Consider the following 25,000-nt stretch of genomic DNA (forward strand, 5'->3'; position numbering starts at 1 on the left):
CTGCATCCAGCACGTTTGTTTTCAACCTGAGGTGTCGCGATGTCCAAACGTAGCTCCTCCTTCTTTTAAAATAACGCTTCGTTTTGACTTGCTGTGTTTTGAGCACGTTTAAATAAAAGTAACTGTCTTTGTACATCGTTACCCTGAACAGAATCCACTGACCAACAGGCTGCTTGTTTGACCTTTTTGAAAAGTGCGTCTACAGCTGTGGTGAAGGTCTGATATCTGATACAGCTTCAGTACGAGGGAGCGCGAGTTCTTCAGGAGTCAAATATGTCACACACACACACACACACACACACACACACACACACACACACACACACACACACACACACACACACACACACACAGAGTGTAATCTCTAATATCTATTTTATATTCATGTGAAAACATCTTCAAACTACTGTATTTATTCAAGTTTGTCATCAAAACTACATTTTACAGATTTCACGTGAACATATCATGATACAGTTATAATTTACCTTCAGCCAGTACTCGTGTTCACTGAGCAGAGCCTGAATTCGTCATAGTGTAACTGAAGTGAACCTCCGTTGGTTAGCCGTTAGCGGTGCTGCTAACGTCACTAGCTCGGTTTAAACACTGAACAGTGGTTGAGGCGATGCGGTGATTTAGTCTGTGAAAGGACACGTTACCTAGAAGTAGAGTTCTCTCTACTGACAGTGTGTTGGTTCTCATCGCGTACGTCACTGTCTGCGGTGCTTGTTGATTTAAAGTGACGCGCCGCTTCGTGTCCCCTCCAGCTTACCGTACCGACGACTGCCAGCCGTGGGTGCTGCCGGTGGTGAAGAAGGTGGAGCGGCTGATCGTGGAGGACGGCAGCCTGAACCACGAGTACCTGCCCATCCTCGGCCTGCCAGAGTTCCGCTCCGCCTCCTCCAAGGTGGCCCTGGGAGACGACAGCGCCGCCATCAAGGACAACCGGGTGAGACACACACACACACACACACACACACACACACACACACACACACACACACACACACACACACACACACACACAGGGTGACACACACACACACACACACACACACACAGGGTGACACACACACACACACACACACACACAGGGTGACACACACCTACACACACACACACACAGGGTGAGACACACGCATAGATTAAATGAGATGTTAAACTTGTGATGTCATTGTTTTTGACTTCTTATAGATCAAAGCATTATTTGATAGATCAAATAAATATCACATAAATGTAAATAACAGTTTTACGTCCCTCAGTTCTTTCATTTAGTTAACATTTATTAAATGTCCTCTCTCGTTTCGTCCCGTCTCAGGTCGGGGGGGTCCAGGCTCTGGGTGGGACGGGTGCATTGAGGATCGGGGCGGAGTTCCTGCGGCGTTGGTACAACGGCGTCAACAACACGGCCACGCCCGTCTACGTGTCGGCGCCCACCTGGGGTCAGTGGACCTGGACACGGAGCTCTGCATTCACCCCAAAATGTCCTCAGCCTGTTGCTGCCGGAAGCACAGTTTAATAGATCTGAGGTCTTAACTATCTGTTCTTCTTCTTCTTCTTCCTCCCAGAGAACCACAACAGCGTGTTTGCTGACGCCGGCTTCAAAGACATCCGGCCCTACCGCTACTGGGACGCTGCTAAGAGGGGCCTGGACCTCGCCGGGCTCCTGGACGACCTGGAGGTGAGAACCGCCGCGTACCGCGAAATCGTCCGCAGGTCGGCTCGGCTCACGAGACGTTAGATAACTGGTAGTGGTGTAACGGATCCGCAGTGGTACCTGTCGATCACGGTAAGCCCCGCCCCTAAAGCATCCCCTGCTTATTTTATCCTTCTCTTAAAAACAGAAAGCTCCAGAACACTCCATCTTCGTCCTCCACGCCTGCGCACACAACCCCACCGGCACCGACCCGACCCCGGAGGAGTGGAAGAAGATCTCTGAGATCATGAAGGTGAGGTGACGTCCAGGTCCTCTGTACACATCCTGTTGGTCCTGATGTAACGTGGGTATTTACACTTTGTTCTCATTAACCCTCTGAACCCCAAAACTCACCGGCTGGGTTTCAAAAGCAAATTATCCCATTCATCGTCGCCAGAAGCTGTAAAAAAACGAGCGTTTATCGTCCGATTTCCCCGTTTCCGACGGTCCTCGACCACATCGCGTGTGAGGAACGCTCCTGTCAGTGGGGTTCAGAGGGATTATTGCTTTTATTTAACATTTCTTTTCATCAACTTTTGTTTAATTCAGTGTTGTTGTTTTTTAAAATATGTCTTCTCATCTTCTACTGGTTTTGATTTCTTCTCCGTCTCCAGAGGAGGAACCTGTTTGCATTCTTTGACTCCGCCTATCAGGGTTTCGCCTCTGGCAATCTGGACAAAGACGCCTGGGCCATCCGCTACTTTGTCTCCGAGGGCTTTGAGCTGTTCGTAGCTCAGTCCTTCTCCAAAAACTTCGGCCTTTACAGTGAGTGCACCGAAATGAATACAAAAAACAATCTATAAATATACCCGAGATGAGTTCAAGTCCCAGAAGAACTGCTCACCCCCCCGGTATGTGCGTTAAAGATGACTCGTAGTCCCTCTGTTCCCTCAGATGAGAGAGTCGGTAACCTGACCGTGGTCGCCCAGGACAGCGAGAACTTGTCCCGCATCCTGTCCCAGATGGAGAAGCTCGTCAGGACGACTTGGTCCAACCCGCCGTCTCAGGGAGCCCGCATCGTCAGCAAGACCCTCAACTGCCCCGAGCTCTTCGCTGAATGGTACGCCCCAAACGCAGCGGTTAATAAGTCTTAGAAAGGCTTTGAATTCACGAAATAACCGATGACTTAACCGCTATTAAAATGTCTTTAAAGTCAGCCTTTCAAACGCCTCCTGAGACGGGGGAAGGTGGGTTTAATCACCGGCGATCATACAAGTCAAATGAAGAAGAAAGTCTTAAAATAAACCGCTTATCACAGCCAGAAGCTGTAGAACTCTTTACCATGATCTTCAGATCATCGTCTCTCCTACGGTCCTTGAACACATCACAGAGGGAGACCGCTTCGGTCAGAAAAAAGGGAAACCGAACGGAAGTTTAAAATCTCTTTATTCTACGCGACGTTTCAGAACGTCTCCACGAACTTCATTTATCTGAACTTCGAGCGCTCCTACGTTTTTTTATTTTTATTATAGTTCTCTCGTGTCCTTCTTCTTTTCCCCCGCTCGCCTCCTTCTCTCGTCTCCTCGCTGTAGGAAAGGTAACGTGAAGACCATGGCGGAGCGCGTCCTGCTGATGAGGGATCAGCTGAAGGCCAAGCTGCAGGGTCTGGGCACCCCGGGGACCTGGGACCACATCACCCAGCAGATCGGCATGTTCAGCTTCACCGGCCTCAACCGTGAGTGAAAACGCACGCCGTCCTGCACAGCGGCAGGGTACTCGACGTGTGTGTGTGTGTGTGTGTGTGTGTGTGTGTGTGTGTGTGTGTGTGTGTGTGTGTGTGTGTGTGTGTGTGTGTGTGTGTGTGTGTGTGTGTGTGTGTGTGTGTGTGTGTGTGTGTGTGTGTGTGTGTGTGTGTGTGGCAGCTCTGTGTGACCGTCCCCCCGTGTTGGGACTCTCTCGTCTCTCCAGCCAAACAGGTGGAGTTCATGATCAAAGAGAAGCATGTGTACCTGATGGCCAGCGGACGCATCAACATGTGCGGCCTGACCTCCAAGAACATCGACTACGTCGCCCAGTCCATCCACGACGCCGTCACCAAGGTCCAGTGAAGGCCGCCTCCGTCCTCCACGCCTCCTGCGCGCAACAGGAAGTACCGTCTGTGTCTGTGCCCTTATGCCCCGCCCCCTTTCTCATCATCTAACCTCTTGATTGGTTAGACTGCACCGGGGGGGGGTTTGCAGTCGAACCGCTGTGTGTTTTTTTTGTTCTCACGTGAAGGTGTAAAAACCTTCGGGAGGTGCAATGCTTTTTTTTATTTTTATTTAGGAAGACACTTGAACGCACAAAGAACCACACCTTAATGTGTAACTCATGAACCTTGGTTTGTAGCTGAACGTGTCGTGTTGAACAAAAGGTTAGTGTGAATAGATGATGTCACAGGTGCTGTTACTCCCTGAAGAAGCTCTGAAGCCCAAAAACAAATCGGTTCAAATCAATCTTGGTTTATTTTGTCAGCCATCAGAATATATTATATACGATGTTAATAATGAAACGTGTAGATTTATCGATCGAGTCGTGATGCTGAGGTGTGAATGAGGGCGTCGTGAGCCTGCGGTCTCTATGGTAACAGCTGGTGCATGAAGCTGCAGGTGTTTTGTCACACCTGCAGCTTCATGGATGATCGCTGAACAAACCGCCTCTCCTCTGTCTCTGTTGTTGTCCCCCCCCCCCCCCCGCCCTGCAGTGTCCTTATCGTGTGACAGAGAGCGACCTCAGTCACATGACCTCTCTCCATCACTGTGGTGGTGTTTGTAATGGCACACAGTACTGTAATAAATTATGAACCACAAACCACACATCTGTGATCCGTCTGTTATTTCCACCCAGAACAAAACCCTCCTGGACCGTTTCTAACATTTCTACATCCATGAAAGAAGTGAATGAGTCTTGTTCTTCTCGCTCTCTTTCTGGTAATATCTTTATGTATTCCTGTTATTGACAGAACGAACGATGTGTCGGTTGGTCTCATGTTTTGCCCTGAAAGCCTTTCTTACCCAGTAACCCGAGCATTAATAGATCCATGCGTCGCTCACGTCGGCTCTCTGTAGGACTGGTGAAGGTACAGAAACACAAAGATCAAATGAATCGACGGCTCTAATCTGATCGACAGAAGTCCTGCGGAGGAATCGCTCATCGTCACGTGTTTGACCCCCGGAGGAGGACGCCGATTGGCTGCGGTCGGCCGCTTCAATGCAGCAAAGTGACTCAGCAGGTTTGATGTATACCGCACCCAGGAGGGAGGCCTCTCCCCCCCTCTCTCCCCCCCCCCCCCCACTCGCCTGTTACATTAACCAATGAGTGGAGTTCGGGAGCATCCTCCCCCGGTCTGCCATGGATCCGTCTCGGTGTTTGGAAACTGACTGGATGGCAGTGATTCAAATCTTTAAATTAGATGATTGTCATTTAAACATGGTGAGACCTTTAAAAACCTCCAGTGAAACACAAACTGCTCCTTAATGCTGGTGACCCACCAAAATAAAATGACGCAGCAGGTTAGTTCAGTCAGGGACCTTAATTATATTTATTATTCTGTCAGAACAGCTTCTATATCGGCCCGACATGAGACTTCAGACTCTTCTGTTCTCCCATCCTCCCCTGCATCTCCCACCTCCTCCTCCTCCTCCTCCTCTGTGCTGCAGTGCCACAAATGTGATCCTGCAAACTCAGACAGACGGAGCCACGCCCGCCTGTCCTGTCCCCTCCTGTCCTGTCCCGTCCCGTCCTGTCCCCTCCTGTCCTGTCCCGTCCCCTCCTGTCCCGTCCTAAACAGAATTTAAAATTTGAACTCAAGTAGACTGAGTCTTGAAAACCCAGCCACTTATATACAATTATTCATTCATAATTTTGTTTATTTTACTACGTTTGTCTGTTTACGTCTGTAGATTACTACTAAATTCACCAAAAGTTACCATTAGATAATACCTCATTTGCATATTTAAACGTAACATTTCGGAAAACTTTATTTTAAATCATCTTAATGTCAGATATGAACTGGTGAAGTTTCATTAGTCAATAATCATGTTCTGTAGCGTCTCCACTAAATATATCTTGAGCTTCTTGTATCTCTGCTCGGTGACTTATTATTCATATTTTAACAGAACATGATAAATGATCAGCTGTGAGATGTGACAGTACCAAAGACACAAGCTCATTGGAATCCAGCCATTTTATTTACACCTGTGCTCCTCCTCCTCCTCCTCCTCCTCCTCCTCCTCCTCCTGGGTCGGAAATGTCCACTCAGTTGGACCAAAAACAACATTTCACAGAACTGCTGAAGTCACCGGTGTTGTTTTTTGGATAAGGTAAAAAAAAAAAAAAAAAAAGACTCTTGGTCATGGCTCCTCCTTCCTCCACAATCTGCCGAGTCGATTGCATAAAGTGTTTTCAAAATGTCTGCAGCAAAACTTAAAGAGGAGTTCAGAAACATTGAACCCCAATTTAAAGCATCACTGCTGTGTTCATGCTGGAGAAGCTCCGCCGTCAACGCTTCATTCACATTCAGAGCGTAAACCCGTTAAATAACCCTTCAATGCACATTCAAACCCATTCGGGGGGGGAGGGGCAACGGAAATATGTCTTTAAAAGAATATTCTTGGACTCTGGAAATATTCTACATCTCAAATTCTAACAATCTTTTTTTATTTTAGAAATCCTGTTTTTTGTTGCCGATGTGGAAAATAAATGAAATAAGTCATTCTGGTATGAATGCAGGTGATTTCGGTGACCTTAAAGGTTGGATCACATTAAGAACGGTTTGTGTACATAGAGTGCTGCAGCGACCTGTCAATCATAGTAAGCCCCGCCCCTAAATCATCCCCTGCTTTCTGGTCTGTTTGACTCTAAATGGAGCATAATGTACTAAATGAACATCATGCTGTATTGAAGAAGACTGTAAACTAGAGATTGAGACCATAAACTCATGTTTACAATGTTTACTGAGGGAATAAATCAAGAGAGAAGTAGAGTCATTTTAGACTAGACTTCTATACAACCAGAGGAGTCGCCCCCTGGTGGACACTAGAGAGAATGCAGGTTTAAGATACGGCTTCACTTGGTAGAACCGGAGGTTGCCGCCTTTAGCTCAGTGGTGACCTGAAGTCATGTGACCGTGGTGGCGTTCCTTCATAGCCTAACGTTAGATCATCTTGATGAACAAAACGTGTCATAAATGTTTGATTTCCACAGAGATTTCTGTAATAATTTCTGTAATAATCCAAAATGTAATGGAAGAATCCCGTTGAGGGAACCAGCTGGTTAGACTTTAAAAGCCCTGCAGCACTATTATTATGTACATGTCGATTGGCTGAGTGTCCAGTTTACTCACATGGAAGGTTCTGGCCTCATAAACCTGGTTAAACGTCTGTAATCTAGACATCCTGTATAACATCACACGTCCTGTGTTGTGGTGGAAAGTGGCTGCAGCCAGAAGCTCACTTTCATTTCACCTCCAATAAAAGAGAAAGAAGCCAGAGAGGAAGTGGGGGGGGGTCATTAATAATAGAAATGGATCTGATGAAAAGGGCTCCCGCTCAACAGATGGCTATTTAAAGAGGCTCGGTGGTCATGAAGCTGAAATCAAAGGCTCACTCGAGATTTATAAAAGAAAATCTGCATGCAAACATTGTCGGTTCAGATCTCTCCCGGAACCACGTCCGAGGTTTTTACGAGGTGTAAAAATTGTGATTCTGATCACGTACCTTCAAAAACAAGCGGCGGAGGAGGGTCGACGGTGACGACTTCCACCACAGAGCCGAATATTAATGAAGGACATAAATCCAACCTGATCAATAATTAAATAACACGGAGCTTTTAGCTCTGAGGACGCAGGTGTCCAAACCCTTTTTTTTTGACCTCCTAACATTTACATAAAAAAACAAATATTGATGCAAAGATACACTAATGTCTAAAATATCATTGTAAGTAAAGGGGCCAACACACACTTTTGGCCTTATTATGTTCTCTGCTTAGAAGGAAAGGGAAGAACATCCAGACACCATCTGGATATAAAAGGTTTGTTCGTACAGAAATAGAAGAAAAAAAAGATTAGTATTTGTTATTTCATTCAAGTCCCGCCCCTTTCCGGTGGACCGCCATTTATTTTGTAAAGAAATATGTACGGTAGTCAACTACGAAGGACGACTAATGATCTCATCCCGTTTGAATTGTTACATGAATTACAGACGTGATTGTTTGTCAATTTCAATAATGATTTTTCCAGCATCCCCTCTTTCTGGTCTGCTTGACTCAAAATGTTCCATAATGTACTAAATGAACATCATGCTGTATTGAAGAAGACTGTAAACTAGAGATTGAGACCATAAACTCATGTTTACAATGTTTACTGAGGGAATAAATCAAGAGAGAAGTAGAGTCATTTTAGACTAGACTTCTATACAACCAGAGGAGTCGCCCCCTGGTGGACACTAGAGAGAATGCAGCTTTCAGACTCTTTTGCATTAGCTTAACTTCTCAGGTTGCCTCCTGGATAAAGTTACATTTCAGGGTGAAACAGCTATGTTGGCGTTGGTGACGTACGTTGTGTGCGACTAGCGGTTCCACACAACACTAAGCGGTTCTACGACAAACTGAGACTTTCTTAATTTACAAAATTATCTTTTAAATGGACGCAAGTGTAATTCATGGCACACCTCAAATGGGATCCGTTGGTAGCCGTTGACTATCGTCCACACTTTTTACAACATAAAGTCCAATGAGACACCGGAGGGGGGGGGGGGGGACTTCACTTCTCTTTCAGCAGGAAACCGACAACATAAATCAAGCAACCTTTCAAACTAAAAGCCCGAACACAAAGCAGCCGGTTAACATGTGTTCTGTTGAGATGTCCCCCCCCCCTGTGCACATCTGGAGCAGTCTGTACAAAAACAGCAACATCTTTGGTGTCTTCCATCCGATATTCTATTCGCTCCATTGGAGTAGTGATCAAATGAGGAGGGTATAAAAACTACTATATGTGTATATATATATATATATATATATATATATATATATATATATATATATATATATATACGTATATATATATATATATATACGTATATATATACGTATATATATATATATATACGTATATATATATATATATACGTATATATATATATATATACGTATATATATATATATGTATATGTATATATATATATGTATATGTATATATATATATATATATATATATATATGTATATATACATATACATCATCGTCATTCCTTTATATACAAGCAGCAACATGAAGATGTAGATGTGAAGCTACGGTTTGTTGCCAAAGCTGCGACCCCCCCCCCCCCCCCCCCCCCCCTGTTTTTTTTTTTTACATGTATATAAAATGGCGTCTTCCATCCGTGTGTTCATAACATTCCTGGTGACGGGTCCACGTCATCATCTCCAACAGTGTGTGTGTGTGTGTGTGTGTGTGTGTGTGTGTGTGTGTGTGTGTGTTGTTTTCAGATAAAACTCTGATAGCTGTAGTTCGACTTAAAAGAACCATCGGACGACGGAGCGTTGGGGTTCCGTCTCGCGCGCTCCGCTAGGTTTTCACCAGCGGCTGTTCTGAAATGTCCTCTGGCGTCTTTTCTCCTTCGCGGGATTTTTTCCTCTTCTTGTGGCCTGAAGGAGACAACGCAGTTAGTGAGGTTGCACATACAAGCAACTTGACTTGGTGAACATTTACAACAAAATATGTTTGGTTGCTGTTTTGCATTTAGCTGTAAAACTTGAACACATCTGCTCCACAGTCAAAAAAAAAAAAGCAACATGAGGTTCTCTGTGATTATATGTGAGTTCTCCATTAGGTGAACAAACAACACAAACAATCAGCGGCGAGTAAGGAAGTACATTCCAAAAAAACTCTATGAGCTATTGTTTGTATCGCGCCGTTTAGGAAACTTCGTGAGAATACAAAGTAGGCAAGTCCAAATCACTAATGTATGTTTGAGTGGGAGGAGGGTTCTCTGGAGTGTTGAGTTTGCATGTTAATCAAAGCAAAGCAGGGGAGAGAGAGAGAGAGAGAGAGAGAGAGAGAGAGAGAGAGAGAGAGAGAGAGAGAGAGAGAGAGAGAGAGAGGGAGAGAGAAAAGGTTGGTGAATAACCGGTTTGTGTGTGAGAGACTGACTGAGTTTGAGCAGGAGTTTCTTGCCCAGCGTGTCCTCTGAGCCGCTCAGGGAGAGGCTGCTGATGAAAGGAGACGTGTCCGTCTCTATGGGAACGGAGGCCATGTCTGAGAGAGAGAGAGAGAGAGAGAGAGAGAGAGAGAGAGAGAGAGAGAGAGAGAGAGAGAGATAGAGAGACCCTGTCAATGATGAACAGCTTTAGGTTTAACTGATGTCTGGAAACTTTTAAAGGCAAGATTTTACTTCATTTAAACAGTAAAACATGTTAGCATTTATTGTTGTGTTTGGATATTATCACCACATATTGTTACGTTATTGGTATATCAACATAGCAGTTAAGGACCATTTGTCGTACCGGTGTGTGCGTCGGTCTCAGATCTGTCCTCCCTGATGTAAGGGATCTCGTCCATCCTGAGAAACACCGAGTCGCTGGGACTCTTCTGTCCGTCAGACTTGCTGCCTGCAGCACAAACACACATGAACACATCAAAGCACACGCGTGTTCTAACGTCGGTCTACCTCCAGGCGACGACCTCCGGTTCTGCCGAGTGAAGCCGATGCTTCACGTGTTAAAGCTGCATTCTCTCTAGTGTCCACCAGGGGGCGACTCCTCTGGTTGTATAGAAGTCTAGTCTAAAATGACTCTACTTCTCTCTTGATTTATTCCCTCAGTAAACATTGTGAACATGAGTTTATGGTCTACATTAAATATACAGAGTATATTCTTCCAAAAACTGCCCTAGCCAATACATCTTGACAGTACATTCTTAATGTTACTCCCAAAACCCATTAAAAATGAACTTTCCCCATAATGTAACACTAACTGTCTCATAGCGATCCATTAAGAAGCACAAACAAGCCTTCTGTCTCTTCTTCTCTTTTCTTATCGTCTCATTCATATTCAGTCATTTCTCCGTCCGTCGGTCTGTTTATCTCTCCCCAGACTGCCTCTGTCAGCTGTTTTGAAAACAGGTTCTTGAACTCAATTCATTTTCAGTATTTTGCTCTAATGAATTGAGAGAAACTCATTTGAGGAACCCAACGTTGTTTGTCTGCCTCTGATGGCTCGCGGCATTTCTTCTTTATTTCAGTCTGAACTCCAGAACAGATCATTTCCTGTCTGTCGAGGATACTTACGGACGATACGATTCTTCTCATTCAGCAGCGACGTGCTGTGCGGGACGCTGGACTGCTGTCCTCGGGTTCGGGCCGAGCTGGGCCGGCCGGTCTCCCTGGGTGGGGGCATGAGGGTGTGGGTGGTGGTGGTGGTGGTGTGCTCCGGGGGCATCAGCGTGGCGCCGTGCCCTGCCGCCGGGGGCTCCGGGGTCGGGGTGGCGCCTTCTGCCAGACAGGCTTCGGCATCAGGCGTCTGAGGGGAGCTGTCCATCCGGGTGGCTGTTACAGCATTCTGGTAGTGGCTCCGGGTAATCTGACACACGGGAACAGAGCATTGTGGGTAATATAAAGGGTTGGAAGGACCCTACGCAACAACGTAACGCAACAACGTAATGTAATGCAACAAAATAACAATGTAACGCAACAATGTAACGCAACAACGTAACGTAACAATGCACCGCAACAACGTAACGCAACAACGTAACGCAACAACGCAACGCCACATTCAGAGTTATTTTAGCCCAGACCACGATCTTTTCATAAACCATAAACTTAGTTGTGTTGTTGCCTAAACCTAACTAAGGTGTTTCCTGTTAGGACGTTTGAAAAGACTGTTTGCATGTAACAGGTGTTGTTGGACCTTCATAGGAAAATGCACAAAAAATGGGGAACAACACTTTTCGTAAAATTTCATAAGAACCGTTATATGAGGATACGTTGCAAACAAAAACATTGACTTCAAGACATGGAAACTTCAAGACTCATTCATTTAGGACTCGTTTCTGCAGCACTATTCCGTTTCACTGTGATACTCACAGTACAGAAGCTAATAAGACTCTAACTTCTGTTTCACTGGATGATAGTTAAGGTGACAACAGTTGAGTGTTAGATAAAAAAGCAGGCAGACATTGAAAGCACAGTGTTACCTTGATGATCTGTAGATGTGTGAGCTGTCTGACGGAGTAGTCCGGCAGGTAGACGTTCGCCCCTCCGTTCAGTTGGCCCATGCTGCCTCCGTACAGCATGGACTCAGAGCGGTCCAAACCACTGCTGCGGGAGGGGGATCTGTGGACTGTATTTAAATATTCAGTGAAGCTCTTCTACCGGAATGAACAGGACTTGATCAAATCATTAGAGCTCAGCTTCATTTGGACCTTCTTGATCTGAGGTGGGCTGAAAGCTTCCATTCATTGGAGTCACTTCACTCGATGAATGCTTGCAATTATTTTCCCGGCCGTTAATCCACTCTGAAGCGTTCACTCATTTCAAGCTGTGCAACGCGGTTTAAACAACATCACTGAATATTTCTGGAGAGTTTGAGTGCATGGCGATACGTTAACAAAACGCAAAACAGGTTTGAGGTTCTTTCAGCTTTGTTTTTATTGGTAAATGAATCCAGTGTTTTTCAGTGTGTTTATGTATATTTATACTCGGTATGCATTCGTGAGAGCCACTCTGAGCTAAGAAACAAGCACATTTTTGGGACATTCAGTCACTTAAGGGACTAAATTAAGATTACATTTTCAGTTTAGGGTGAACATTAAAATGGGGAATAGTTTACTGTACTCTATGTGTAGTGAGAGAAACAGTGGAGAGAAAGGATGTTTGATGATAAGAATAAAAACAGTGTGTGTGTATTTGTACCTGCTGGCATGATGGAAGGAACCCCAAAATAAGAAAAAGCTCCGTTCTCAAACTTCAGCGCCTCCTTACCAAACTCCACCTCAACCCGACCCTGAAGAAACAGAAACACCACGTGAGCTTTGTCTGCGACAGGAACATTTGTTTGCACACATTTGTTTTTTTTTATTGCAGTAATAAAAGCAGGTACCTGCAGGACCAGGATAAAGTAGTCCACCGGTTTGTTGCGCTGGAACAGGAAGTGCTGCGGTGCTCGCTTGTTCTTCTCATCAAACTTGAGTTCCTGAACCACGCTGGGGTGTTTGATCAGCCTCAACAAGATCTTCTCTGAGATGTGAGCTGGTTTGAAGGGCTCCACCTCTGATGGAGGAAAGAGAGGAGACAAAACGTTCTTACGACCCAATCTGCAGAGACCGGTCCACCGTGGACAGACCCAGATCCTCCGGCAGAGACCGGTCCACCGTGGACAGACCCAGATCCGGCTTCACCTGCAGCCTTGGACCTGCAGTCGGAGCTCCGGAGGGAGGAGGAGAGCTCAGCTCCCGGCAGCAGCGGGAGCCCTCCTCCTCCAGGAGCAGAGCTTCTCCTCTCTGCTCCTCCGGCCCCCGCTTGGAACCAACACCGACAACATTCTATTGTCCCTGAAAGAACTTAGGAACTGAAGACAACATCCCTCTCCTTCCCTGTGAGGATTGTTTTGTTAGAGATACATGAACAGCTGATTGGTTACCTGTGGACAGGAAGCGGTGCGTCGCCAAGAGAAGCTGAGGAGAAATGTTCACTTTCATCTCGTTCTCCGACAGTTTGAAGATGGAGAAGTCCTGCTGCTTCCTCTCGTGGTGAGAAACGCGACGCTTCGTACGATTATCGGCTGCCGGAACAGAAACACGGGCAGAATGAGAAAATCACGGCGCAAACCGCTAAACTCCCACACGGTCCGACCCGTCCGACCCGCATACATACTGTAGAGGTCGGTCTCGTCGAGGATCTCTGACTTGATGATTTCCTCGATGACGTCCTCCAGCGTGACGATGCCCATCACCTCGTAGAAAGGGTCGCCCTCGCCCTCGTTGTTCACCCGCTGCACGATGGCGAGGTGGGACTTTCCTTGAAGAAAACGTTGATTCAGTATCACTTGAAACCCAGAATTCATTCTGTAAAAAAAATACTTTACAGTGTTTAAAACAAAGTAAAACCAAACCAACTTCAACAACACATACTTTCATGTTCTTTTTCATGTTCTGATGTTACTCTGACTAACGTTACTCTGACTAACGTTAACATTACTCTGACTAACGTTACTCTGACTTAACGTTACTCTGACTAACATTACTCTGACTAACGTTAACGTTACTCTGACTAACGTTACTCTGACTTAACGTTACTCTGACTAATGTTACTCTGACTAACGTTAACATTACTCTGACTAACGTTACTCTGACTAACGTTAACATTACTCTGACTAACGTTACTCTGACTAACGTTACTCTGACTAACGTTAACGGTACTCTGACTAATGTTACTCTGACTAACGTTACTCTGACTAACGTTAACATTACTCTGACTAACGTTACTCTGACTAACGTTAACGGTACTCTGACTAACGTTACTCTGACTAACGTTACTCTGACTAACGTTAACGGTACTCTGACTAATGTTACTCTGACTAACGTTACTCTGACTAACGTTACTCTGACTAACGTTAACATTACTCTGACTAACGTTACTCTGACTAACGTTAACGTTACTCTGACTAACGTTACTCTGACTAACGTTACTCTGACTTAACGTTACTCTGACTAACGTTACTCTGACTAACGTTAACGTTACTCTGACTTAACATTACTCTGACTAACGTTACTCTGACTAACGTTAACGGTACTCTGACTAATGTTACTCTGACTAATGTTACTCTGACTAACGTTACTCTGACTAACGTTAACATTACTCTGACTAACGTTACTCTGACTAACGTTAACGTTACTCTGACTAACGTTACTCTGACTAACGTCAATGTTACTCTGACTAACGTTACTCTGACTTAACGTTACTCTGACTAACGTTACTCTGACTAACGTTAACGTTACTCTGACTTAACATTACTCTGACTAACGTTACTCTGACTAATGTTACTCTGACTAACGTTACTCTGACTAACGTTAACATTACTCTGACTAACGTTACTCTGACTAACGTTAACGTTACTCTGACTAACGTTACTCTGACTAACGTTAACGTTACTCTGACTTAACATTACTCTGACTAACGTTACTCTGACTAACGTCAACGTTACTCTGACTAACGTTACTCTGACTAACGTTACTCTGACTAACGTTAACGTTACTCTGACTAACGTTACTCTGACTAACGTTACTCTGACTTAACGTTACTCTGACTAACGTTAACGTTACTCTGACTTAACATTACTCTGACTAACGTTAACGTTACTCTGACTAACGTTACTCTGACTAACGTTACTCTGACTTAACGTTACTCTGACTAACGTTACTCTGACTAACGTTAACATTACTCTGACTAATGTTACTCTGACTAACGTTACTCTGACTTAACATTACTCTGACTAACGTTAATGTTACTCTGACTAACGTTACTCTGACTTAACGTTACTCTGACTTAACGTTACTCTGACTAACGTTACTCTGACTAACGTTAACAGTACTCTGACTAACGTTACTCCGACTAACGTTACTCTGACTTAACGTTACTCTGACTAACGTTACTCTGACTAACGTTTTACAATTAAAAATGGATCTCTGTTTAGTAAAAACATTTTTTTATTGTTCAACGGAGCTCTGTTTAATCTGTATTTGCTTGTTTTAAACCATGTCTTTGTTTTTACTCTGATGCTAATCTTAGATTAGATTAATCCTCGGTGGTGGAACCCCAGCCTAAACAACGCCTCTCAGAGAGGGTCAAACCCACTCCCAATGAATGACTACAGATGCAGAAGGGCTGTACAACAGCAGCATATTGTCAAATAAGATTGTATAGCTTTTATTTGTCTGATTCGATTTGAGTAACGCTGTCTGTGACTCACAGTGAGTGGGAGCTCTGCAGACTGATGCTCAGTGAGTGGAGCTGAATGGAGTGGGTGTAACAGCTAAAACGCACACACACACACACACACACACACACACACACACACACACGCACGCACACACACACACACACACACACACACACACACACACACACACACACGCACACACACACAGTTCACTGCGTGCAAAAACACAATCCATCACTTGAATTCACCCCATGGGTCTGCAGAGCCTCTGCTGTGCTTCACCTCCAGGATGACGATGTGTGTGTGTGTGTGTGTGTGTGTGTGTGTGTGTGTGTGTGTGTGTGTGTGTGTGTGTGTTTCCACAGGGAAAATCTTTTAGGCGTTCCTGGAGTAATTAATAATCCGTGTACTGCTGGGTGAAAAAACAGGCAGACACGTGGACAATTATACAGAAATACACGTGCACCCAGTAGACACACACACACACACACACACAGACACACATACACACAGACACACATACACACACACACACACACACACACACACAGACACACAGACACACATACACACACACACACACACACACACACACAGACACACAGACACACATACACACACACACACACACACACACACACACACACACTCATCCAGAACACAGAGTGAATCCTTGTTTTGGAGCTCCTCCTCAACACTCTGGCTCCAAATCAACTTCCTCACTGAGATTCTCTCTCTGCTTCTACACTCTCCGCCTGCCAAATACTACCACACACACACACACACACACACACACACACACACACACACACACACACACACCCACACACACATCCACATCAATGCACACACAGACTCACATATGCACACAGTTCTGGCAGAGCTGCATTCCGCTAAATAGGTCAGCCTTACATACAAACTGGTCTGGAAGAGGGAGAGCAGAGAGTGTTTGCTGCTGTATGTCCTGAAGATTTAGGAATCACATCTCTTTGCTTTGGTTTCTCCATCAACGTCTTCCTCACACGTTGATTCCCCCCTTAAAACGAGTCCTAGACTTTAGAGAAAACTTTGTTTATTCCTGGATATAAATGGGGATTTTAAGGAGTTTTGAATATAATCTAACACAACGCTTCATAGCAGATTAAAGCATTGTTAGATAGTCGATTGTCCTGCAGACAGTTCGACTCTTGGCTCGACTTCAGCCGTGATTAATTACACCTGTGCACCATTTCCTGCTACGACAAGTCAAAGGCTACGGCCGAGGAGTCCAAAAGTTACCTCCTAACGACTATTCCTAACCACTTCTCCTTGACCTCGATGGAAAAACGTTGCGAGGTCCAAGGAAAGATGTGAAGGAGACTTCATAAGGAGGTAGGAAAAGACAACCGCAGTGCTCAGAACCAACTCCACTTTCATTAAGCTAACTAGTGGACGTCACTGACAACGATCTGCCAATGAAACTACAACGAAGAAGGACTACAAGAAGCGTGTCACCATGAAATCTGCTTTTTAACAGTTTAATCATTTATCAAAGGCCTTTTTTACTGATGCTTCTTATTGACAGTTTGCTATATTTACTGTTAATGTCATTTCTTTTTTTGTTTTTGTCGATACTTCCGGGTCATTTCACTCAGTGAGGAACCTTCAGCCGTGATTAGTTACACCTGAGCACCTTTCCCCGCTGTGGCAAGTCAAGCTGTCTGCTGGGGAAGGAAAGGAAATCACCTCACGATGGTAAGAGTTGACAGTCTAAGACCACAAGAGTAAATTATTGTTTTTGGATTAAATATATTAGCTGTTATTAGCATCGACCCTCTATATACATTCACTTGCGTTGGCAGGAGGAGAGCTGATCAGCTGCGACTTGTACTGTAAAAAAACCCCAACAGGAATAGAGAGAACAGAGAGACAAAGTGAAAATACAGAACACTGAATATTTTATATCTGCCTCCTGGGAGACGTTTCAGTGAGAAGGACCGAGAGAGTGTCAACACAAGAGCAATTTTGGGGTGTCTTGCTCAAGGACACATTGACATGAGACTAAAGGAGCAAGAGCCGGGGATCGAACCTCCGACCTTCTTGATTGAAAGGCAGCCCTGCTCTCCACTTAGCCTCGGTCACCCAGTCAAATCAGGCAGAACGAAGCTTCGTCCAGCTGCCGGACCGTTTTGGGGTTCCGCCGCATCGTTCCGTTTGTAGCCCGGATTTTGGCGGATCTCCACCGAAACTTTTCTCTAGGATATCGTACGAAACCGTTGTACGAGGACACGCTGAGTGTGAACGTATAGCCCCCAAAGACAACAACAACAATGCCACCCTTTGCTCTTAAAGTAGATGAATCAAATGTTGACTCACGCTATAAACCAGAGAAGAAGAGCGTGATGAGCTGAAGAACAACACGAGGAGCTGTGTGGTTGTGGGTGTGTTGCTATGGGGAACAGGAAGATGGAGACACACTTGCAGTTTAATTTAACTAAACGCTGAAACGCTATGCAGCGGTGTGTCTCTCCCCCCCCCCCCCCACCACCACCCATTGCTCTCAGCATCCACTGCAGCAGGAGTCCCATAGAAATGAATGAGGGAACGTTTTTTTTCTGCCGCAGTGCCTGAAAGTGTTGTTGCAGAAAGAGAGAGAGAGAGAGAGAGAGAGAGAGAGAGAGAGAGAGAGAGAGAGAGAGAGAGAGAGAGAGACGTTTAGATGGTCTGACCCGGGTCCTTCTGTGGAACAGTGACACCGAGATGTTTGTGTAGAAAACGACATAAAAGTCAGAAGAGCTGAAGCTCACGTTTTTAGAATTGCATCTTCGCTTCCGTAAAAAAAAAAACCTTTTCAAAGAACGTTTCAATTTGTTTTGTTGTTTTTTTTTTGTAGACACCAGCTGGTTCACTTCACATCAGAGGCGTAAGTGTCTCCGGTAAACGGACTCGGTCAAGGTGTCCTTTCTCTGTTTACCTCCCGTCTCTTCCTGTCCTCGACCACAAACCCAGCAGGAAGAGAAAAAAAAACCAACAAAAACGCTGACTGTGCATGAAGGCAGTGACAGGCACAGCGAGGCCCCCGATTGGTCGGTGAGCGCCCCGCCCCTTTAACGCTCCTCAGTAAGCAGCGATGCAGCTGATCCCAGGCAGGAGGAACCGGTGCTCTGCTGCAGCAAACTGGACTCATGCTCTTTGTTGTTTGTTGTTTGTTTTTTTTTGGTATGAAGGGGGAGGGGCAATGCATTCTGCAAACTCTCATTTACAGAAACACGTTCACAATGCGTCACTGTTAACTGCTGAGCAGGTAGAGGATCAAAAGCAGCAGCTTTCAGGCCTCATCCTCCTGTAATCTTAACGAGTCGTTTTCAGCAAACAGCTGGTCAAAAACATGGTTTTTGCTCAAGTGTCTCAAACCTGCATTCTCTCTAGTGTCCATCAGGGGGCGACTCCTCTGGTTGTATAGAAGTCTAGTCTAAAATGACTCTACTTCTCTCTTGATTTATTCCCTCAGTAAACATTGTAAACATGAGTTTATGGTCTCAATCTCTAGTTTACAGTCTTCTTCAATACAGCATGATGTTCATTTAGTACATTATGCTCCATTTAGAGTCAGACAGACCATAAAGCAGGGGATGATTTAGGGGCGGGGCTTACTGTGATTGACGGGTCCCTGCTGCTCCAACAGCGGTTAATTCATCTGTGCACAGAGATCTAATATAATCTAATCCTTCGCTTGATGTGAAAATCAATCAATCAATCAATCAGACACATGATGGAGGTGAGAACCCTAGTCAGCAGTACCCCCATACCCCCCCCCCCCCAACTGCATTGTTATTTTATATTTATTTTATATTCATACTCTTTTTTTTACTGTCATCAGCTTGTTTTACTGTCATATTTCATGTCTCTAGGATTTATTATGTTATTGGTTTTGCTCCGTCTAGACTGTTGAGCTGCATTTTATATTATGAAAAGTGCTTTAAATGTTATCATAATTATATCATTCATATCATATCTGAATAACCATATTATATGAACTGTAGTTTGTCTCTGATCAAATTTATTTAATTTTTAGTTTTGTATGAACTTCTGTGACTGCACTTCATTTGACCTCAGTGAAACACACACACACACACACACACACACACACACACACACACACACACACACACACACACACACACACGCTCACCCCCCCCCCCCCCCTCACCTTTCTTGAACTCCTCCAGCATGGCGTCCAGCTTGGTGTCGTTGAAGACGCAGTGCAGCGGGTGTTTGTAGAACTGGGTGATGGTCTTCAGCGGGGTGCAGTCGTCCGGGTCCACGAACGCGAGGTCCTTGACGAACAGGATGTCCACGATGTTGGACCGCTCGTTCTCAAACACCGGTATCCGCGTGTAGCCGCTCTGCATCATGTCCGACATGGTGTTGAAGTCCAGGACGACGTCCGAGGCCAGCATGAAGCAGTCGGTCAGCGGCGTCAGCACGTCCTCCACGGTCTTGCTGCGCAGCTCCAGCGCTCCCTGGATGATGTTGAGCTCCTCTTTGACCAGGTCGTGGTACGGGTCGGAGACGCGCAGCATCTCCAGGAGTTTCTCCCTGGTGTAGAAGTTGGAGATCTCCTGGTTGAGGATGAGGTCCAGCAGTTTGCTGATGGGGTAGGAGATGGGGAAGGAGAGCACCATCAGCAGCCGCGTCACCCAGATGGTTTTGGAGGCGATGGCCAGGCCGTGACGCGACGCCACCGAGTGCGGGAGGATCTCCCCGATGAAGAAGATGCCGAAGGCGCAGATGACCGTGGAGAGCCAGGTCATGCCCAGGATCTGGCACATCCACACGGCGAGCGAGGCGTTGATGATCGCGGTCCCCAGCAGCAGAGTGCACAGGACGTAGTTGCCGTGCCGGCGCACCGACTCGATTTTCCGCGCGTAGTTCTGCTCCTTGTCGGTGCCGCTGTTCTGGAGGACCTGCAGCTCTACCGGGTCCAGCGCCAGCAGGCTCAGGTTCAGCCCGCTGAAGAGCGCGGACAGCCCGAGCAGCAGGACGGAGACCAGCACCTGCAGCCAGAGCTCCGGGGGGGCCGAGCGCTCCACCACGGCTACCCAGAAGTCCCTCGTCCGGTAGTGTTCCCATTTGGATCCGTCAAAAGCGCACATGGAGTAGTATTTGATCTTCTCCCCCCTGCGCAGGTCCTTGGCCAGCAGCTCCACCAGCACCGAGTTCTGACTGGACGCGGACTTGAAAGAACCCAAAACCTCGATGTCGGACGTCCTGGCGTTCTTGTCCATGCACATGTTCCGCTTCGGGTGAACTTGTCCCTCTCGCCCGGGGGTCGGCTCCTCGATGAAGGCGATCCAGGGCGCGGCGTTGTTGGCGCGAGTCGCCGCGGTGCGGTTGAGCCTCTGCGGGGAGGTGGAGTAATAAACCCGCAGCATGAAGCGGGTCCCCTCGGTGGCTTTCAGCACCCCGTCCGCCACGGACAGCTCCGCTCCGGTCTCCTCCGGCCGAAAGCCGAGCAAGCCGAGCGCCGGGGCGGGCAGCAGCGAGCACACGGCCAGGGAGAGCAGCAGCAGGCGGGAGGGAGAGAGTGGAGCTCCGCGGGAGAGCGGGGCTCCGGTTCGGGACCGCGCGGCCGCATCCTCCGCAACCATGATGCGGTGTGAGGGGGGCTCGTTCAGTCCCGAGCTGCGGGGTCACGTGGCGCTGCGTGGTTCCGGTCCATGTGTGGAGAGGGAGGGAGGGAGGGAGGGAGGGAGCAGCAGCTCTCTGCTAACTATCCGATGTTCTGCTGGAGAGAGAGAGAGAGAGAGAGAGAGAGAGAGGGGGCGCGCTCCACTGCGCCGTGACGTAACTTTCCAATAATAGCCTCGAGCTCACCGTGAAAAAACGACTTTACATTTTGTTAATTGAGCGTCATCACTGATTTGTAGTGGATTTCTCGTGTTTTAAGGTTACTCTTGTTTCCGCTGGAGTGTGTTGAGCTCATCACCTCTATTGAAGTAAAGGTGGACACTGACTTCCTGATCGCCCTTCTTAAGGCACGCTGTTGACGGTAAAAAAAAGGCTTCATCAAATCAACAGATAATAACTAACTCACTGATGCTTTATAGCTCAGTTAGAGGCTGTTTATCCTCCAGCGTGTCACTTTAATCAGGAAGAACCATAAATCATAAATCATAAAACTGCTGGAAAAGTGAATTTAGACCAAAAGCAGTTTATAAACATTAGAATCACGTTTGCTGACTTTGTAGACTATTGTAAAAAAAGATTAGTAAGTATCTGTATAACTGCACAGGTGGTGGTGGTGTATTAACATTGATATTTACGAGTATATTAATGCTGGGTTACATATCTGCCAGATTTAACTTTTCACAGCCCGGTGTAATAAACACTGAGCTCAAAACTAGAATACAGTGTCCAGAAGCAAGATTGTATTCTTTATGGCAGCTATATGCACATCTGTCAAGCTATCAGATACAGAATGACTAAAATGTTACATCATTTGCCAAGGAAAGAAATAAAGAACTATACGTCCTGTTTTGTATCTAATTGTTCTCCGACTTTCTTCATCCTTCTGAAACCACAACAACACATGTTGAGGATGAATAATGTCACGACTGCCTCCTAAAAAGAGACAAACAAATGTCTGATATTATTGTTTTATAAGTTACATCACGGTAGGATGGCGTAAAACAGCATTTCTAATCTTGAAACCTGTTTTTGTTTGAAGTTCACAGAATGAATGTTGAGATGACAAATCTGCATTTTTAAAGTATAAAGCCACTTTCACAAAAGACCTGTTTGAGGCTGGACCAGACGGTAACCTGCGGTTCTGAATAGTGAAGTCAATGCTGAAGTGTCTTTAAAGCTGCATTCTCTCTAGTGTCCATCAGGGGGCGACTCCTCTGGTTGTATAGAAGTCTAGTCTAAAATGACTCTACTTCTCTCTTGATTTATTCCCTCAGTAAACATTGTAAACATGAGTTTATGGTCTCAATCTCTAGTTTACAGTCTTCTTCAATACAGCAAGATGTTCATTTAGTACATTATGCTCCATTTAGAGTCACACACACCATAAAGCAGGGGATGATTTAGGGGCGGGGCTACACAGTGATTGACAGACGGAAACTTCTTTTTACTTCTTTTATTGCATCTTATCTTATTGCATCTTATCTTATCTTATCTTATTGCATCTTATTGCATCTTATCTTATCTTATTGCATCTTATTTTATTGCATCTTATCTTATTGCATCTTATCTTATCTTATCTTATTGCATCTTATTTTATTGCATCTTATCTTATTGCATCTTATCTTATTGCATCTTATCTTATCTTATCTTATTGCATCTTATCTTATCTTATCTTATCTTATCTTATTGCATCTTATCTTATCTTATTGCATCTTATTTTATTGCATCTTATCTTATTGCATCTTATCTTATTGCATCTTATTGCATCTCATCTCATAACGTGTCTGCATGTGTTGCTTCCATTAAGACACAGGAGTATTAGCGAGGTCAATCACTGACGTTGGAAGGGAACGTTTTGCTCTCAGTCTGTTCTCTACTTCATCACAGCGGCGTGAGACGGTGGTTGAGGTCCAGTTCTTCCAAACCACTTAAAAAATGTAAAAAGCGGTTCAACAAACTGGAACTAGTGGGCCTCACGAACTCTACAAAACCAGCTTCAGATCAATAGACTCTGAAGTATGTGCAGGAGTGTCCACTGCTGCTTGTTTTACTACATAAAGGAGGCAACGTTTCATTTTAAAGGAGGTGACAGAGTGTCAGCCCACCTCTGTGAGATCTGGGCCTGATGTCGTTTCGTACCTTCTGCTCTGCTGCTCTGTATTAATCACATCGACGTACTTCATCTGGGATTCGTTTCATGTCGATGCAGCTGAACGGTTCTCCACACGGGGGCAGTAGAGTGACGTCCATCAGAGGCTGTGGAGCATTTTAGTAACGTATTAATTACAGTGACTCACATGCTATAATATGAGAGTGACTGCCTCCTGTTGTTCTGGTAGAGGCTTTGTAATCAGTCCTTTACACTTTTCTTATTTTCTGCTTGTGTGTTCCTCTTGATACGTTTTATTTTATTGTTGATTCTTATTTGATGTGACTGCTGACAGCCACAATGCAAACTAAATCACAAATGTGTGGTGTTCATCTTTTTATTAAGATCTAGCAAAAATTAGGTCTTCAACCATTTCTGAACACTAACTTTGTTTTCAATTCCCAAAAATGTGTGTTTGTAGTTGTTTTGTGTCTCTTTGTAGTTGTTTTGAGTCTATTTGTAGTTGTTTTGTGTCTCTTTGTAGTTGTTTTGAGTCTCTTTTGTGTCATTGTATGTGGTTTGTGTCTTGTTGTATTTTGTCTGTCTCTTTGTAGTTGTTTTATGTTTATTTGTGGTCAATTTGAGTCTCTCAGTAGTTGCTTTGTGACTCTTTGGTGTCATTTCGTGTCACTTGTTTATGTATTTTTGTAGTTATTTATGTCTGTGGTTGTTTTGCCTCTTTTTGTATTTGTTTTCTGTCACTTTTCAGACTTTTTCAGTTTCCTTGTAGTTGTTTTGAAACTCTTTTGTAGCTGTTTTGTGTCTCTTTGTAGCTGTTTTATGGCTCTTTGTGGTCAATTTGAGACTCTTTTTAGATTGCCTTGTGTCTTTTTGTAGTTGTATGTGTGGTCATCTGAGTCTCTTCTTCGTTGGTACATGGAGGGCCGTCACACTTTGGACACCTGACCCCTGTGCCCAGGTAATGGAGTATTCTATCCACGCGCACAGTCCTGGTCCCGTGCTAGTGGTTGATGAGCCCTTACTGCTCCTGGGCGGAGCTTCTGATCTGCTGCAGCACACGTTGCTAACTTTGCGTTGAGGTGAAACATTTTAGACAATCGTCCCCAAACAGGTGACGGCTGACCTGCAGGAGGAAGCCGCCAGAAACGAACACGAGCGCTTCTTTTTGTTTTTTTTACAGAAACACGTGACCGAGTGAAAAACGGAGAGTTGAGACAGTTTCAAAGTTGCTCGGAAATCCCAAATTCAAGTCAATATTTACAAAAGTGGATTAGTGATTAACCGTCCTCGTCTGCTGCAGCTGTTCAGAGTCCCAGCAGCGCGCACACACACACACACACACACACACACACACACACACGCACACACGCACACACAGGGCAGCGGGCAGCTCGGTCACTCGGTCACTCAGTCCGCTTCACGATGCTGTGCGTCCGGGTCTGGAGAGGTCTGAGTCCCCTGTGCAGAGGAGGTCACCTGTCAGCATGGACACGGACCCAGAGCCGCACAGCAGCCTCCACGCTGGACCTCAGCGGGATGTATCCGCCCATTGCCACTCCGTTCACCCCCGAGGAGGACGTGGACTACCAGAAACTGGAGGGAAACCTGCAGAAGTAT

The 25,000-nt window shown here is 45.5% G+C and overlaps 3 protein-coding genes across 3 annotated transcripts in view; 2 read left to right on the top strand and 1 right to left on the bottom strand.

Annotated features, from left to right (window-relative positions):
- Nucleotides 1-4,488, top strand: part of LOC137874339 (aspartate aminotransferase, cytoplasmic-like) — a 5,333-nt gene extending 845 nt beyond the window's left edge. Inside the window, exons 2-9 of the mRNA XM_068712977.1 lie at nt 765-946; nt 1,316-1,439; nt 1,566-1,678; nt 1,842-1,946; nt 2,308-2,458; nt 2,588-2,753; nt 3,226-3,368; nt 3,602-4,488. Coding sequence (XP_068569078.1) covers nt 765-946; nt 1,316-1,439; nt 1,566-1,678; nt 1,842-1,946; nt 2,308-2,458; nt 2,588-2,753; nt 3,226-3,368; nt 3,602-3,741 — 1,124 coding nt within the window. The 3' untranslated portion in view covers nt 3,742-4,488. The remainder of the gene's footprint in view (nt 1-764; nt 947-1,315; nt 1,440-1,565; nt 1,679-1,841; nt 1,947-2,307; nt 2,459-2,587; nt 2,754-3,225; nt 3,369-3,601) is intronic.
- Nucleotides 4,489-8,916: 4,428 nt separating this feature from the next.
- Nucleotides 8,917-21,233, bottom strand: LOC137874340 (metal transporter CNNM1-like). The gene is made up of 10 exons (XM_068712978.1): nt 19,793-21,233; nt 13,539-13,682; nt 13,306-13,446; nt 12,766-12,935; nt 12,579-12,669; nt 11,861-12,006; nt 10,956-11,247; nt 10,174-10,278; nt 9,821-9,925; nt 8,917-9,315 (listed from the first exon to the last, which is right to left on the bottom strand). Exons 1-10 carry the CDS (start codon nt 21,231-21,233, stop codon nt 9,236-9,238), a joined length of 2,715 nt encoding a protein of 904 aa, XP_068569079.1. The 3' UTR covers nt 8,917-9,235.
- A 3,241-nt stretch (nt 21,234-24,474) lies between these two features.
- Nucleotides 24,475-25,000, top strand: part of LOC137874341 (4-hydroxy-2-oxoglutarate aldolase, mitochondrial-like) — a 15,713-nt gene continuing 15,187 nt past the window's right edge. Inside the window, exon 1 of the mRNA XM_068712979.1 lies at nt 24,475-25,000. This exon is cut by the window's right edge and continues 19 nt beyond it. Coding sequence (XP_068569080.1) covers nt 24,806-25,000 — 195 coding nt within the window. The 5' untranslated portion in view covers nt 24,475-24,805.

This window comes from Cebidichthys violaceus, unplaced genomic scaffold, assembly GCF_023349555.1.
Source record: "Cebidichthys violaceus isolate CVI_PGR_0920_01 unplaced genomic scaffold, fCebVio1.0.p SCAF_189, whole genome shotgun sequence".
Lineage (NCBI taxonomy): Eukaryota > Metazoa > Chordata > Actinopteri > Perciformes > Stichaeidae > Cebidichthys > Cebidichthys violaceus.

Excerpts from the sequence above, each read along its gene's own strand:
- LOC137874340 (XM_068712978.1), bottom strand. The coding sequence starts at position 21,233 with ATGGTTGCGGAGGATGCGGCCGCGCGGTCCCGAACCGGAGCCCCGCTC. Across the intron at positions 9,926-10,173 it reads TGAGACCGACGCACACACCG|ACATGGCCTCCGTTCCCATA; the intron begins GTACGACAAATG and ends TCTCTCTCTCAG. Across the intron at positions 9,316-9,820 it reads GAAACTCCTGCTCAAACTCA|GCCACAAGAAGAGGAAAAAA; the intron begins GTCAGTCTCTCA and ends TGTCTCCTTCAG.